The sequence below is a fragment of the Chroicocephalus ridibundus genome, chromosome 2 (assembly GCF_963924245.1).
Source record: "Chroicocephalus ridibundus chromosome 2, bChrRid1.1, whole genome shotgun sequence".
In the NCBI taxonomy this organism is placed as follows: Eukaryota; Metazoa; Chordata; class Aves; order Charadriiformes; family Laridae; genus Chroicocephalus; species Chroicocephalus ridibundus.
Window position 1 is genome coordinate 55695051 of NC_086285.1, and position 16474 is coordinate 55711524.

Genomic DNA, 16474 nt, shown 5'->3' on the forward strand with positions numbered 1-16474 from the left:
TGTGATGCCAGCATTCAGTTCATTCATTTCCTACCCTAACAGGGTCCCTAATGACTTATTACAATCTATTAATCATGGTTAAAAGAAATACCCCATTTATTAACACAATATTTAATCACAGTGGTCTACAAAGCAGCACAGCATTAGATCATCGCAAGCAACTGCCAGTCTTTTGCATTTGTCTTTGCATCTTGCTGATACAAATTTGTGACAAATTAAAATCATGGAGGTTTTCTGAAAGCTTTACGGGCTCAAAAACCATTGCTGAAGAGTCCTTTAAGCTATCATCTTTCCTACCATACAGAATAAAGTCATTTAGGTGGATCCCTTTTGGAATGATCATTTATATCCTGGACTGCACAAATACATCATTCTTTTTTACTCTAGGTTGAGGGATGCATAAATCTACATTTGTGATTATATAGGGGAAAAAAATCAGGAGCAGAGATTTTGTAATACTGCCCACAAGCCTCTTATTAAGATAACACATCTAACGTTTATCTCTATATCTAATAGAGATTAAGAGCCAAATTTTGGTCCTTCCACACACAATTACAAATTTCTGAGTGTAAAAATCTATTTAATAGTCTACAGATACAAGATGAGGTGCTACAGCAAGATGGAGCAGATCTTCCAACTGTTTAACCTAAAACAATAGAAATGGTATGGTATCTTAAATTAAAAAGTTTGGAAGTTGGGTGCTTTTAAAATCAAAAACACGTCATGCCTTCAGCAGCAGGGGAGGGCAGAGGAAGGCACAGGTAGAGGAAGACACAGAGAAGAATAGTCATTATACGCAGATTTGGGAAGACTGCTCCGTCTTCCAGTTCCTTGTTAATTATCTTCTCCGGGAGGCCTTGCAAACAATGCCAGGTGCTTAAAAGCTGCACTGATAACAGTTCGCACTTTCTTGTACCACCAGCACATTTGCTGACACACTTCCCCTAGAATTAAGGCTGTTTAAGCAGGCAGTTCAGAGAACATCAAGCCAAATTCCTGCAGTGACCTCTAGAAAAACCTATTCTTTAATCACTGGAGGAAGCTAAAAAGGCTAAAATGAATATTGCCCTGCAGCCTAATTTGCCCTTAAATTCCAGATTCTTGTCAGAGAGAGGCTAGCGTCCCATCAGATATCCTGTTCAGTGCCGCTGGCTCAACAGTTGTCACATGGCACACAAGGATAAGCAGATTAGGTAATTTTTAACATTCAATTGAATTGAGAATCCCGACTGTAAAACCGCATGTAAGATACCTTGTACAAACTTGTCAGTGTGTTGCTATCAGGACCAATTCTGCTCACACTGATGTTGACCCTCAGTGGGAGCTTTTGTCAGCTAGTTTGTAAAATAGACATTGTAAACGCAGCATCTGGTCAACAGGAGGTGCATTTCACAAGACCAATAATTTCCATGCTCAGAAAAAAGGATTTAACATGCAACAAAGAATTAAGGGAAATTTCAGACTTACACTTCTCCTCAACAGCTCGGATTAATCCATTTGCAGCCAAAATACTTTTTTTCTCTTTCCACACATCTTACCTCTCCAATCATTTTCACATCTTCTCGTCCGTACCAATCTGGCTCATACACTTCATGAAGAGACTCTGTAAGCTTCTTTGAAGCATCTTGCATCCCTGTAATTAGACAGAAGGAGGGACATATAACGGCAAACTACAAGAAACAGTTGCTAAATATCTTTATTTCGACCCACATGTACCCACTATACTATTCCCTCTGGCATGTTTAGAATATCGCTTTCAAGAGCTGAAGCAAAACCTTTATTTTCACCCAGCTCCACCAGGTTAACAAGAAAAGTCCCTCACAGAACGATTAACCCGTATTTAATATGGAGAAAAAAAGTTTCTATCAAATTATGGATTCCATTTTCTATTCTGAACTAAACATATCTCAACATGAACAACAACTCGGAGGGTAGTCCTGCCTACGAAAGACATATAATACCCAACTGACAGACTGTCACTGGAAAGACAATCAAATAGCGACCTGCCTTTGGTTATTCTCAGCTCTTCCACTCTACAGAATAGTCTCCTACCCGGCCTGTAACGAGTACTATGCCAGCCTGTAATGAGTACCACGCCAACCTGTTTGAAAGAAGAGGCATTTGCAGGGTGGCACAGTAAAAACGGCAGAGATTTATGGAATTGCTGGCTATAAAAATGGACTTAGAATAAATAGGTCTGCGCTAAACAAAAGTGCTCCCTGGAATGGGGGAGGTCACACACAGGTAGAACATATCTCAGGATTTCTCTGTTTCCTTGTTTTCAAAGATATTTAAGTCTCAAGATCTTCCACGTGTAAAGTGAGAGTGGTTGAGCCTGTTATTCTTGTGCCCACAATAATGATGGTGACCTAACGGTATGTTCATAATGAAGCAAAGGACTGGCAAGAGCTGAGACAGTGTCAAGGGAAAAGATGCCTGAACTTGAGAAGAGTGCCATAACAGACCTGGTTTTATGAAGAATTATTATCTTGTATGCTCACCCAGTAGGTTTAGAAGTATGTGGAGCCCAGTGCTTATTTACGCTTGCAGCAGGGTGGTGTCTATATAGAAGGGGGCTAAGCCAAACCGCATCAGTCACCTTTGGAGCTCTTGCCTACCACGGGTGAAACAAGAAAAGGGACTTTTGATGGTTATCACTCTGTAATACACAGAGGAGCTGGCTTAAATGTAAAGTAGCTTCAATGATATTATGAGAAAGAGCCTAAATCTATCTTCAGTGAGATCAATTTGACCCCAGTGAATAAATTACTGCCCTCAGTGAAGTCATTGGGCTTTACCTTTCCATTTTGATGGAGCACCAATACATTAGATGTTGACTGTGATTCCAAATCCAGTGAAACCAAACTGATCTCACCTAACGTGCCAAGAATCAGTAATTTTAAAACGTCAACTTTATTTCAACTTCTTTGCAAAATATGAACAACACTGCTATTTTTTTTACCTATCATTAACTTTTTTTAAAAAAAACACATTTTTTCTGCAGCCAAAGTCTGTTTACTGCAGCACATCTGTGCTATCTTGAAAGTATCTCTAGCGTGATCTTCAGATTTAACTGCTCAGTGGCTGAATTTAGGAATAACATCAGTATTTCGTTTTCTGCACAAAGACATGCTCAGGAGTGGAAAAGGAGAATTAATTTGAAACCTGAATGTCTAGAATAGCGGACTTGACCTTATCAGTAGCTATTCTGCCATGCACTCCAAAACACACACTCAAGATACGACAGGAAAATAAATGCAGTAATACACACTTCCTAATATAAAAATGGTGGTCTATGGAATGGGTAGGATAGGAAAAAAGATACTGAAAAAGCTGAAGGCAGATGGCTATTCTCAGACCTTGGGTTCAAGGGAGAGAACGGAGTGGGAAATGGGGAGAACAAGTACAAAGGAAACCCTGGTGTTCAGAGCGTACAAGCTTTCACCCTTCAATCAAAAGGTGCTGAGCCAAAACAGAATATTTGATCTCTTCAGGGATTGTCTTGAGGGTGCTTTTTAACAACGGAGCTCAGCTCAGAGAACTGATATAGCACAAGAACTTAAGGTGCATTTCATAGAAATTAACTTAAGATGCGTTTCTTCCTTTTCTCCTTCATGGTTAATGCTTAGGATGATGTATCACCAGCTAAGAAAGGGTTCCTGAATAAAGGGGCTTTTTTTGCCTAGAATATGCCAGATTTCAGTAAAATACAGAAGATCTTCACATATTTTTCCAGGCAGCACTCATTTAAAATCTTTAATGCCACTGCAAATTAATCAACTTAGGAGGCAAGGCAAAACCATCACACTATCGCCGTGCTTAAGGAGACTTGCTTCTGTCCACTGAGGGCAAAGGCTCAGACCAGGAAGGTTTGCAGATCCCGGCTCACCCTTGATCCTTTCTGATACCTGAACTTCTGCCCTTAAGTCTGACGCGTGCTAAACCTGCCACGTAGGTTCCTGGGGCAGGCAGGCAAGTACAGCCACTCGCTAATCCCTCCTGCAGCTCGCTCTCAGCTCGGTCGCAGACCAGCCTCGGGTAGAGCACCTTTTCCTACGCAGACTTTCTTTTTTAAGTACTACAGGACTCAGGCATACATCTGCTTAAGAGAGTAAGTAAAAGCCACTTAATATCCCACGCTTGAGTCATATCAAAGTTGCACCAACTTCCACACTTTTTTTTTTTTTTTTCAGTTCTGAGAATCTGGTAATCAATCCTCCATTCTACCACATTCCTGTAAAAAACATCAATGAAGTCCAGCTGCAGCATGAAGCAAGTGAGCATTACAGTACTTGGCTTCTTCAGTCAGGGGCTTCAGTCTGAAATTTCCACAGGCCACGATCATCCATCCTACTCCCCTCCTACTGCATCTACGCTAAGTTTACCGCAATACTCCAAATGAGTGCATAGGTAAATACCAATCCAGTGGCTTCCCATTCTTTTTCATGCCTGTGGGCATAAACTTACCATGTCCAATGTGTTTTTTTATTTGGCTGGTTTTCACATAGAATTATTTCTTATTCACCGATACCTTTTATGCATTATTCAGCACTAAAGTTAAGAGGATTAGTGTCTCAGCCACAGACTGCAGCCTGTCCCTCTCTGCTGTTTTTAACTGCTATCACTGAGAAAGACAAATTGTTCCAAGCAAGCCATTAAAGTACTAAGAAACGCAAAATGAATTTTTACTGCTAATGAACAGTTAGAAATTTATATTTAATACCAATTGTTTAATTTGGTACCACTTCTTCTTGGTAATTGGGTCACTCATTTAATAACTGCAAATGCCAAAATAATCGAATCGCTTAGGAAAAATGATGCTAAATAATCCAGTTACTGAAGTCTGAGGCTCTCAGATGAAATCATCCCTCTTGCTATGGGAAAAAGCCCCTGTCCCTGGAACCCCAGAAGAGGTCTCCATGTGGTAGGGATCGTGGGGGTGGCAGTGCAGAGACATTCCCGTTAAGAACCCTAGAGATGACAGAGGGTAAGTGACTCTTTGCCATCACAATTCCAGTGTACTCAAGCTCCCACGGAGATCGCGACTGGCCTGGGACTCCCTGTCGGCCATAGGACCCATATACTGTGGGGTTTCCACACTACCCATCAAGGGAATCTAGGCTGAATCATGGAGAAAATTCCGTTTTTCTGACGGAGTGAGGCACCTTGGTCTGGCTCTTAATATTTAATTATTTGAGTGGGGAAGAGAGCTTCATGTGTGGCTCTCTAGGGAAATGACCTATCCGACCATAAAGATTGTAACTGTTATTGCTAGTTACCCATTACAGTTGCCACTGGAACAATTCAATCATTTCATAATTCATTACTAAATTTTACAGAAAGATGATGAATAGTTGTATTGCTTCTAAGAAATTACATGATTGATTTTAAGATTTGTGTGTCTGGAGGATATGTGCAGTTCTGTCAGCCACAGACTGACAGCTAGGCAGCTTACAGACCTCCAAAATCTCCCCTTGCCTACCTGTACATCAGTTGTTATTTCTTACTACATTAAGCCATCTGAAAAGTATGGTGCTTCTTTTTCATGATGCAGGATTCCTTTTTACCTCTGCCGCCTTGCCACCTCCATGCAGACCCGGGTCTACATCTCCCCATCTGCACTGGCACTTGCAAAGAGCTCAGGGTAGAGAATGGGAGACTGATTTAAGGTTTCTTTAACAATTGGCCCATAAAACTGTTCAAGTCGCCTACAGCTCTCAAAAGCTTAAAAAAATAAACCATGAAGTAGAGAACCCAGATACACGTTGCCAAGGAGACTGGAAGAGACAGAAGACGGAGGCATGAGATGAGTATAGCTATGGGGGATAGTACACAGTCTCGTCAGTACAAACACCACTGATACATAGCAGATGTTAAGCTACCGTGCAGGTGAAATAAAACAGCACATAAAAGCCATTCACAAGGTCACCAGCTTTACGACAGGGTTCCTCCAAGTCCCTGAGTAACCAGCAGCAAAGAGCAAGATCCAGCTAAGTCTAAGAAGCATCTCTGAGCAAGAGAAAGACTCTGCATACAGCAAAAATTCTTTTACAAACGTGTTATACTAAACCTCAAACTGTCAAGTATATTAAAACGAAGGGATAAAGTGTCATAAGAAGGCTCAATTGACCATTCCTTGCTTAAATTGTGCCTGGATCTTGTACTTCAGCTTCCAATATCCAGTCACTCAAAAGGCATTTAGCGAAATGAAACTTATTCACAACATACTAGCGTCATAAAATGCTTTTAGTTAAAGATAGCGATCTTGCCAATTCCTGAAACGCTTTAAAATGAACAGCTTTTCTCACACCCGTAAGAGTACAAGGATGCCAAGTGCATTATTTTCCAATGATACGATTGAGCTTTTCCCCTGCAAAATAATCCTCTGATGACAGCACGGCTCCAAGGCACAGATGTCCTAGGTGCAGAAATCCCACTTCAGTGCCTAAATATGGGGCTTCCCGTGCTTTTGTACATAGCCATCCCAAAATCTTTTAATGATGGTAGTCCTTCAAAGAATAGCAACCATGAGACTGTACGAGTTGCTGGATCTGCTTCCACCATCATAAATCTGGAAAGGTCTTTGCCACTGCTGAGCTACTCAGTTTTGGGGAAGCCTCAGCCAGAGCTGTGTTTGTGGACTGAGCTGTCTTGGGCTGTCCTCCCACTCCACAGCACGAAGGTGTGCCAACAACACGTGTGCCAAGGATACCCACTGGTGGCTTGTTGGCACTGGAGAATAACATTTTTAAGGCTTTTGTGAGCTGCTTATGACTGGCTCTTTTTTAAGACATGAAGATACTGAGGTGTTAGCAAACACTTCATTCTCAGTAAGAAAGTCAGTCCAAATTATTTTCAAATATGGACTTACAGGCCTGCAACAAGAGTAAGATGCTGAACAGAAAAGCAGGACTAAAAAGGCAAAACTTGCATAATGAAAAATTTTGCACCAAGTTAAAAACAAAAAGTGGTGCAAAGAGTAGCCCACTAGAAAGTAAACCAGCAAAAGGACCAATAAATGCACAGAGTACTAGGAAAAGAAGAGAAAGAGAGAGAGAAAAAAAATGAAACATGGAGAGGAGGATTGTTGTCACCAACACGGAAATCAAAGCAGCATGTAAACAGTCAGCCTACGTGACAGAAAAGCCATCTGGCCAACAAACAGCTTCATCATGCTGCTTCTGAGTGTCTATCTGATAATGGGTGTGGGGAAGGGATGGTTGAAAAATAAAAAAGTTAAATCAGCATCCAATGGGTTCCTCAGAAATGACTAAAACCAAAAGATATTGTGCAAAACCCTACAAGGCAAAATCCAAGAGGGACCTAGACAGGGTTGAGAGGTGGGCCCTTGCAAACCTCATGAAGTTCAACAAGGCCAAGTGCAAGGTCCTGCATGTGGTTCGGGGCAATCCTGAGAATAAATATAGGCTGGGCAGAGAATGGACTGACAGCAGGTCTGAGGAGAAGGACTTGGGGGTGCTGGTGGATGAGAAGCTCAACATGACCCAGCAATGTGCGCTCACAGCCCAGAAAGCCAACCACATCCTGGGCTGCATCAAAAGAAGCGTGGCCAGCAGGTAGAGGGAGATGATTCTGCTCCTCTACTCTGCTCTGGTGAGACCCCACCTGGAGTACTACGTCCAGCTCTGGGGCCACCAACATAAGGACATGGACCTGTTGGACCAAGTCCAGTGGAGGGCCATGAAGATTTTCAGAGGGCTGCAGCACCTTTCCTATCGAGACAGGCTGAGAGAGTTGGGGTTGTTCAGCCTGGAGAAGAGAAGGCTCCGGGGAGACCTTATAGCAGCCTTCCAGTACCTAAAGGGGGCCTACAGGAAAGATGGGGAGGGACTCTTTATCAGGGAGTGTAGTGATAGGACGAGGGGTAGTGGTTTTAAACTGAAAGAGGATAGATTTAGATTAGCTATTAGGAAGAAATGTGGGTGTGGAGGGTGGGGAGACACTCTCTGAGGGTGGTGAGACACTGGAACAGGTTGCCCTGAGAAGTTGTGGATGCCCCATCCCTGGCAGTGTTCAAGGCCAGGCTGGATGGGGCTTTGAGCAACCTGGTCTAGTGGAAGGTGTCCCTGCGCATGGCAGGGGAGTTGGAACGAGATGATTTTTAAGGTCCTTTCCAACTCTAACCATTCTATGATTCTATAAAAATATCTTTTGTCTGGTACAGGATTTTCCTTGCCCAGCCCACCCAGCAAATAACAGACAGTCAAAGATGTTAAGCTACTGCTTTGCTCCCTGTTTTACAATTCCAGCTGCTGAAGCTCTATTATGACACAGTGATTTCCAAGGACGTTAATACTCATTTGTAACTGGAGCCAGGTAAAGAATACACACACACCTACCTATATATATGTATATTTATCTCAAGAAACCATTACTATGTCTCTGTAAGTCAACAACTCTTATTCCCTTCCCTTTAGCACCAGGCCTCCAACTCCTGAGAGGTGGCATGAGAAAGAGAACACTGCATATGATGCTGAGTGTGCTGGATTTACAAATGTTCAGTAGGATTTAAATAGCTGTTTACTTAACCCCTGATATTTAAGCACTGACCAGTGAGCTTCTGCTACTTGGATTTTCAATGTAGTATCGAACGAGATCACATTTGATTTTTAAATTTTACAAAGCATGGGTTAAGCAGTCAGAAATATAGGAGAAATCACATCCTCGCAGGGAGCGTGATTTTGGAGGGAGATCATCGTCCAGCTAGTAAGACCTGGCAACGTTACAGTTGTGGAGATCAAGCAATCCCTTGCCTTGCATGGGGTATTTCATATTCTAGCATTTGCAAAGATGAGTAAGAAGATGCGTAGATTTTGTGGGTGCTCAAAATGCATGCAACGTGAGAATCTGGGCAGCAGTCCCACGCACAAAGGACAGCCAAGGACGAGCGGTGCATGCAAGACTGTACACACATCAGTTGACATCAAAGGCGCAGAATCCCTAGCAACGGGCTAAAGAGCCTGTGCCGGATCCAAAGCAGAAATGTGGACTACTAATGACGAAAGCGATATTGCTTGTATTTGTCTTTGTATAACTTCAACAAGTTAAAAAACTTTGCTTTATGAAAACACGATGTAAAACTTAAAAATCACCTTTGATGGCTGCTAAATATCCTCTCAGTTCTCTCTGGAGCCTGGAACCCTCTGCCTGGAAAAGAAAAAAACAAAAAAAAAAAAAGCAAGGAAGTGAAAACACATTTCAATTATGTTATTGAAAACACTTTTCAGTTATATTTTATGCCTTAAAACATGCATACAGTATGTCAAACTTCACCACAAAAAGCAATTTCAGGAGCTATCTATCTGATGAATAGTGTCACATACTGCAAGCATATGCAGAGGTTCATCCAGAAAAGGTGGCCTGGCCAAGATGCTATGCATAGTGTATTCTCTAGGCTAAAATTTCTGGGTTTATTTTATCAGTCATCTGCACATTCCAGCCAAAGAGAGGCAGGTATATTTTATGGCCAAGGTCCAGTTCAAGTCAGCCTGGCCAATGTCCTAACCTGAAACACAAAGTAGTATAATCAAGAATGGCGCACCTCCGCTGGAAACCACTCAAATGCGGGCAATCTAGACTTGCAGAAAATCCATGCCTTTACATAGATGGCTTATAACTTTTGCAAACGGTTTTCCAAGTATTTTAACATTTTCCTATTTTGCAAGGAAATAGCTACTAAAAAACAATAGCATTAGCTATTTTGTTTAGCTTGGCTCCTGCATCTTGCTGTCTGCTGTGAAATCTCAAATGTTTCTTTGGCAAATACATCAAAACGATCTTTCTTTATCTTGTATCAACAGCCTTTGAAAAACTCAGAATAGACAAAACAAAACGGGTTCCTTTACTTTATCTCTGACTGCATCACAAGTTGGACTTCACAGCTCCTTGGACTTGCAATAAAACCTGTGCTACACTATAAAACATACTTTACTGCTAAAAAGCTGTTGTCCAGGAGACCTTCAATAGCCTGAAGATTTTGGAAATGCTCCACATTTATCAGTTCCCAACATCCTTCAAATTATTTATTTAAGCGGTTGGAAACTATAGGAATATCAGCTTGCAGTCACATTTTCTCACATACAGCTACACCATATGGAAAAATCAGCTGCAAAATATGACTGACTGCTTTGGAGTTTCTCTCATATTTTTCGTGTGAATGTCAGAACCCAAAAGGGTATATGTGTGAATATTTTAGAAGGCAGAGGCTCAACTGGTATAAGCTGTTATAACTCTACTTAAGTCAAAGGACTTCTGTTGTCAGTAAAGGATTTGCCATCAGTGACAGCGATGCTCAGAGCATTCAGACACGGAGGATCGTAAGAAATTCAGGTTTAAAGGGACCATCTGGGGCTTAGAATCCATCTACCTGCAGCCATGTTAAACCCAAATGGTGGTTCTCAAAAAATACTCATTTGCCTCACCAGTACACACATTGCAATGCGGATTACACCCACTAAACTCGCCTCTCCCAGCTCCCTGCAGGGAACTGAAGGACTGCATCCTTTAGAACTGGATCAAAAAAAACCCAAAATGCAATGGGCTGTGAGGAGAGGGCAACTGTTTAAAGGTCCTGGAAATATTAAAGAATTTACAAGGTAAAAACGCCTGAGCGGGCTTAGAAGGCAGACTGAATTCACCTTACAGATTCAACAAACAGAAGGTTGCTTTTACACTAATTTGATCTGAAGCGGAACTCCTTTTTGAACCTAAATCTGCTAATCAACTAAATTCTGCTCACAGGAATAACCCCGCCAGTGTGATATCTGAGAAGATGCTGAGTAACAGCAAGAGCGCAGGAGCACCCAGCCCACCAGTCCATCTCTGGTTTGGGACCATATTCAATGCTCCAAGGAAAGGCAAAACCCTTCCATTGCTTTGGGATCAAAGCTGCTTATCAGAGCAGGGGCCAGAGAGGCACAGGTTGAGCAATCAGTGGATTACACCTCAGGCCTAATTACTTACAGCACAATAGAAAGTTCTGAACGTAGTGGTAGCTTGATGTTGTGTCCCTTAAGAAACACATACATGTACGTCTTAAAACTCTAGTAAAAAAATACTACCTTAATGCACCTTAACAACACATTTTATCATCCTACCTTCACGACAGCACCCTAACACACTTCAGAAGCTGACTTTTTTCTACTTCTTTCCGTGCCAGAATGGGAGGCAGAGAGATGACAGAAGTTGTCTGCTCTCTGCAGAGTAAGGCATTAAGCGAACGCCACTGCCACAGAGGAAAGGAGATTGAACCCAGGGGCAGAACTTCTCGCTCTCCGATATGGAGAGGAGTATCTGTAAACATGTGGTAGAAAGAGGAGGGAAGTTCCCCTTTTATCCATGCCGTCTCGTCCTGGGAGGATCCCCGGTACTCTGAAGGCACAGAAATTATCTTTCCTAGTCATATCTTCTTTAGCCTGAGCGCTTTGGTGAAAACGGGAAGTAGATACAGCAACTTGATTCTTCATCATGGTCCAGCTGAACAGGTGCCCATACTATAAGAATTTTTAGTTACTAAAGAACGTGTGATGTTTCAGGAGCAGCAAACCTCAGCTGAAGGCTCAGAATACTGTTAGCTGTCCTCATGTCCAGTAAAAGGTCTATATTTACTCATACACGTGCCGTTTTATCACAAGGACTAACTAGCACACCACAAACAGCATGTCAGGGACGCACGCTGCTCAAACACTATGTTTGTAACGGTTTTACAACTGGTACCCTAAACCACTATGAGATCTATTGCGGTTGGTTAGTGTCATGCGTCATCAGCAACCGCCGCTCAGGAAAACTTCTAAGAAAAAGTCATAGCAGTAAAACATGATGCAAATATTTTGCCATATGTGCTGTGATGAATTCTGACAATTCATTCAAAAGAATAATTTTAACACGCATGGCCCTCAGCCTAGGTTATTAACAGGTCACAAACCACTGAAACATCTAAGCAGCATAGAGCCATATGAATTTTCCTTCATTAGCAAATGTTCTATGACACGTGACATTAAAGCATCCACGGGCAAGGTCCACCTCCCACTGAATTTGAGAGAGAATCTCTCAGCTTCAATGGCAACAGAATTAGACCTTTCTGTAAAATAACAGAAATAAAAATTTGCATCAAAAGTCCTCAGCCCTGCAAATTCTGCAAAACATGCCTGTGATCTACACACTTTGCTATACTAAACTCCCTATTAGCGAGGACAGATATACTTGTAGCACCTAACAGATCAATTAATGTTCACAGTATGAAAATACTGCATTGCTGACTCCACGCATCTTGCAAACTGTGACACAGAGGTTTTAAATAGCACTGTTTTAAAGATTGCCACATATTTAATATTGCACCTTCTCAATGCTTACTGATACACTTTCTCCTTTCTGCTCTATCAGATGAAAGCATCTGATGGCTCTGAAACCACTGCTCCAAGTATCTTCGTTAAGGCCATCAATTTTGTTAATTAAGATGCAGCTTCTCGAAGGAGAATGAAAAGTAGGTGTTATTTTGCAGATGTTGTGCTCTTCTGAAATGAGATTTCCCAAGAGCGCACTGATGGTTCCTTTATCGTTACGTAATTTCTTTTATTTGTTCTACATGAGGCAGCAAAATGAGTCACAGTTTCAAAATACGCAATAAAACTCCAGCGAGAAATCTCAATAGCACACTTAGTAGCAAACTTCTCACAATCAGGTTGTTTGATAACAGTAGGCATGTTCTCACTGGACTCCAGCACCAGAAATCAGTGCTCTCAGCTCACCTGATCAAACTCAACATACAAATTACCAAAAGTCTGTCAGGCAATCCTGTTAAACTGCATACAAGAGCAAGAGAGGCATGCTAACAACCCAAAAGAACACCCCTCATTAGAAAAAATCGACACAGCTCTCCACACCGGTGTCCCAAACAACAACTTGCTACTCTGAACACAGTCAGCATCGCTGTCAGATCCCCTTTTCTACTCTCCGGTCTTATTACATGGTCAGTATTATGTAGCTGGTAAAGACACGTGCACCCAGTGAGATAAGGAGGCTCAGCATTACAGGATCTTGTCATCTACAGCCACAGGTCTTACACGCCATTACAGCAGCATTAAGCCTTTTCCGTACTACTGATTATTGTGTATGTTTAGTTTTGATTTTCTTTTCAAAGAATGGTATTTAATATCTTAGCACTGGAATTAAGACAGAGAGCCACAGCACTGTTGGCTGTAAAACTGACAAGACTGACAAAAACTTAATTACTAAGACCACAAAAAAGACGCTTTGTGTCTTATCAGCTTTTGCTTCCTGATGCAATAGAAAAATCGTTGCTTCCACTCAGAAGTTAAAGGCCATGTTGCCTCCACGAAAGCTGGAATTGGATGACCTATTTTACCGAGCATCATTTATGCACAGCTTTCCAGGCAGAACAGAAGAGTTTGATTTTTCTATCATGTCACATACAGGAGGTAAACACAATACGTCTTTACAGGAAAGGTCAGCACAGCATGTGCTTGATACCAAAAGCAAATAAATCACTCCACTTTAGCGAGAGTCAGGAGCACTGTCAATGCTGAACCTGGAGCGTAGGTTAATTAATAACCTGCCCCATAGAAATGCAAACCAAATAATTATTAATGCAGCTATAAGTCTAATACTGGAATTTTGTCATTCCATCATGAAGACATCAGGGAAATAGCTCAAAAGAAAGCATTTTCTGTATCACCTGGATGATATCCTTTAATGTGCAATTTAGCTGCAAGGTAAAGCAGCACTGTCTCTCTATTTGCAAACACTTTAGGTAGTATTTACTGGCAGGTCTTTTAAGGGACTCAGAAATATGAATGCAAAGGACTATTGCATTAAGTGAAGCTTAACAAAATAAGAGGCTGTTGGGACAAATCCATAATTCAGTATGAAATATATCTGCGCACCAGAGTACCCTATTTCACCATTTCTCAGTCTCCTTATAGTTCCTAGAACTGTCTCCAAATTTTGGAATCTTTTTCTTAAAGATTCTTAAAGAAATGCATTTTTTCTTTTCTCTTTCTACAAGCTGTAAGAGACTTGGGTTTTAAATTGTTTGTCTAGTGCATCACTTGAAAAAAGTTGGGTTTGCAACCTTCTCTGAAATACAGAGGTGTTTGGCATCCTGGTACATACCAGGACAGCACCAAACTTGTGGTCTAGCCACTAAGAAGGCTCAAGAGTAAGAATTTTATTGTTCTAGTTATTAAGTAACATGATGAATTCAAGTAAACTGCATGAAATCAAACAGTCTCCTCAGACAATTTAGACTAATCCGAAAAAGTATGAACTCCAAAGGTAAGAATCGGCAAGCTCTGCCCCGTTTCAGTAGTGTCTCCCAGTAGCCAGGTGAGAAAGCTCGGTGCCCACAGTGATGCTTAACTAATTAACCCTTTTACTGGACCAACGGTCTCCCATTCTGATGAGGACTGAACAGAAAATATTTGGCACCCTCCTTAAATGGAATTCCTACCTTCTTGCCTCGCAACTAAACCTCTCCCTCCCCAAGCTAGGATCCTACCTTCATACGTATTACACCTTCCTAGAAGCATACTCATGTCCTCAAAGTAGGGCCCAGACTAATGGTTTTAATGAAAATTTGAGGTGTGCAAAGACAGCAAGTGCAAAGTCTACAAGTCTATGGCTAAAAGTGATCTACACATACTAAATGTCGAGCCCATGGCAGGGGAATTGGAACTAGATGATCTTTAAGGTCCCTTCCAACTCTAAGCATTCTATGATTCTATGATTATATGACTTTCTGAACATGTACTTAGCCTCTGTTTATGCCTATAGCTGTATAACCATAACTATATTCTTAAATAACATATATAAGCTATGTATTAACAGGTCTAGTGGAAAACTGTCCAGAACTGTTTGTTGTGAACTGCATCACATTCGATCCATGTGTTAAATTCCAGAACTGGGCTACGTCAACTATCCCCAGGGTCTCCTGAAAAAAATATATACTAGTCTGTTTAAAAATAGTCAGAAATAACTTAACCGTTCAACTGCACTGCCTGGGAGAAAACAATTAGCACAGTTACTAAAGCTGCAGAGGCATAATAGTTTATATCCGAGGGGCAATCAAAACCAGCTCAGTGTGACAATGGTTTAGACTTCAGATTTGGAGCAATCAATCGTCAGAATCAGAAAAGCAAAACATCGGATCAGCCACTCTCTCCTTTGAAGAGAGGAATTAGCCGGAATGGATTTGGGCTGTTCCTGCAGAGATAATTTTGTAGCATAAAACAGAGGGCCTCACCTTCCCACGCATCCTGCCTGACTGGAAATTTATGAGGTTGCGATGAGATGTAATGGCACACTGTTTCCTCTTATCTTGGGAAAATTGGCCCCTCAGACATAACATAGTTATTAAGCATACATTTCAGGATGAAATGGTAATCATCAGAGAAACCCCTCCGATAGCCCCTCAAATACTTTGCACATTGTATTGCTTGTATTTGGCTTAGTAGTCAAACAGTATTTGAAGTATGCTTTAGGACTGCCTCTGAAAAGATGCCTGTTATAGAATCATAGAATGGTTTGGGTTGGAAGGGACCCTAAAGATCATCGAGTTCCAACCCCCCTGCCATGGGCAGGGACACCTCCCACTAGACCAGGTTGTTCAAAGCCCCATCCAGCCTGGCCTTGAACACTTCCAGGGAACTGGCATCCATAATGCAGTGGCCCTGAATGCAAACACTTCTTGGCTTGCATAAAAAAAGCTCCCTCGCACTAGTCTAGATTGTGTTTTCCTGTGTCTGGTTTACTTTGGAGCGTCTATCACGGGCAGCATTTGGGATCATGTTTGTTTAGTCTCCTACGGACAGAACTGTACCGAACCAACAATATGTTGCAGCTTAACAAGTAACACGAATCCCCTGCAGTTTAGTATGAGATTCCACAGACAACCAAGGAAATCTGAGTATTAGCTGAAGAGAAATAGTGTCTCCCATTCGGAGTAATTTTAAAGCTCATGGGTTTTGTTTATTGCCTCGATTCTTTTTTCCATCTCAAGCCCATGCACAAGACAAGTAAAATGAGGGGGTCTAAGGGGAGGACATAAGGTAGGTTAAAAGATGGTCAAATAGATATACGGGATTCCTAATAATTCCCAGAGAAAAGAAGGTATTGCGGAACACAGATTGAATTTCACATGATTATAACACATCTTGAAGTTCCCCTTCATTCATCATGTCCTTCATTCAACTCCAGATTAAGACACCTATCACTGCCTACATGAGTTTGGTGGCTCTCCTTGTCTTAGAGCCAACGTAGATCTCTTCAGTGCAACCTGCGGAGTCAGGAGGGCAATTAAAAAAATCCTATATTCAAAACCATTCACTCGGCATCGCTGCCTAGTGCCATTTGTGATACATCCACAAATGGCAAACACCACTGGTTCTAAGGGACCTGCCAGCTTTGTTGAACAGCATTTGGAAGCCAGGGAGGACAC

At 41.7% G+C, this 16474-nt stretch overlaps 1 protein-coding gene across 3 annotated transcripts in view; it reads right to left on the reverse strand.

Moving 5' to 3' along the window:
* AMPH (amphiphysin) overlaps positions 1–16474 on the reverse strand; it is a 123938-nt gene that overhangs the window by 45129 nt on the left and 62335 nt on the right. For all 3 annotated transcript variants that reach the window (XM_063325579.1, XM_063325578.1, XM_063325577.1), the window contains exons 3-4: positions 9114–9168; positions 1539–1633 (exon numbers count right to left, since the gene is read on the reverse strand). In XM_063325579.1, the coding sequence (XP_063181649.1) occupies positions 1539–1633; positions 9114–9168 (150 nt within the window). The remainder of the gene's footprint in view (positions 1–1538; positions 1634–9113; positions 9169–16474) is intronic.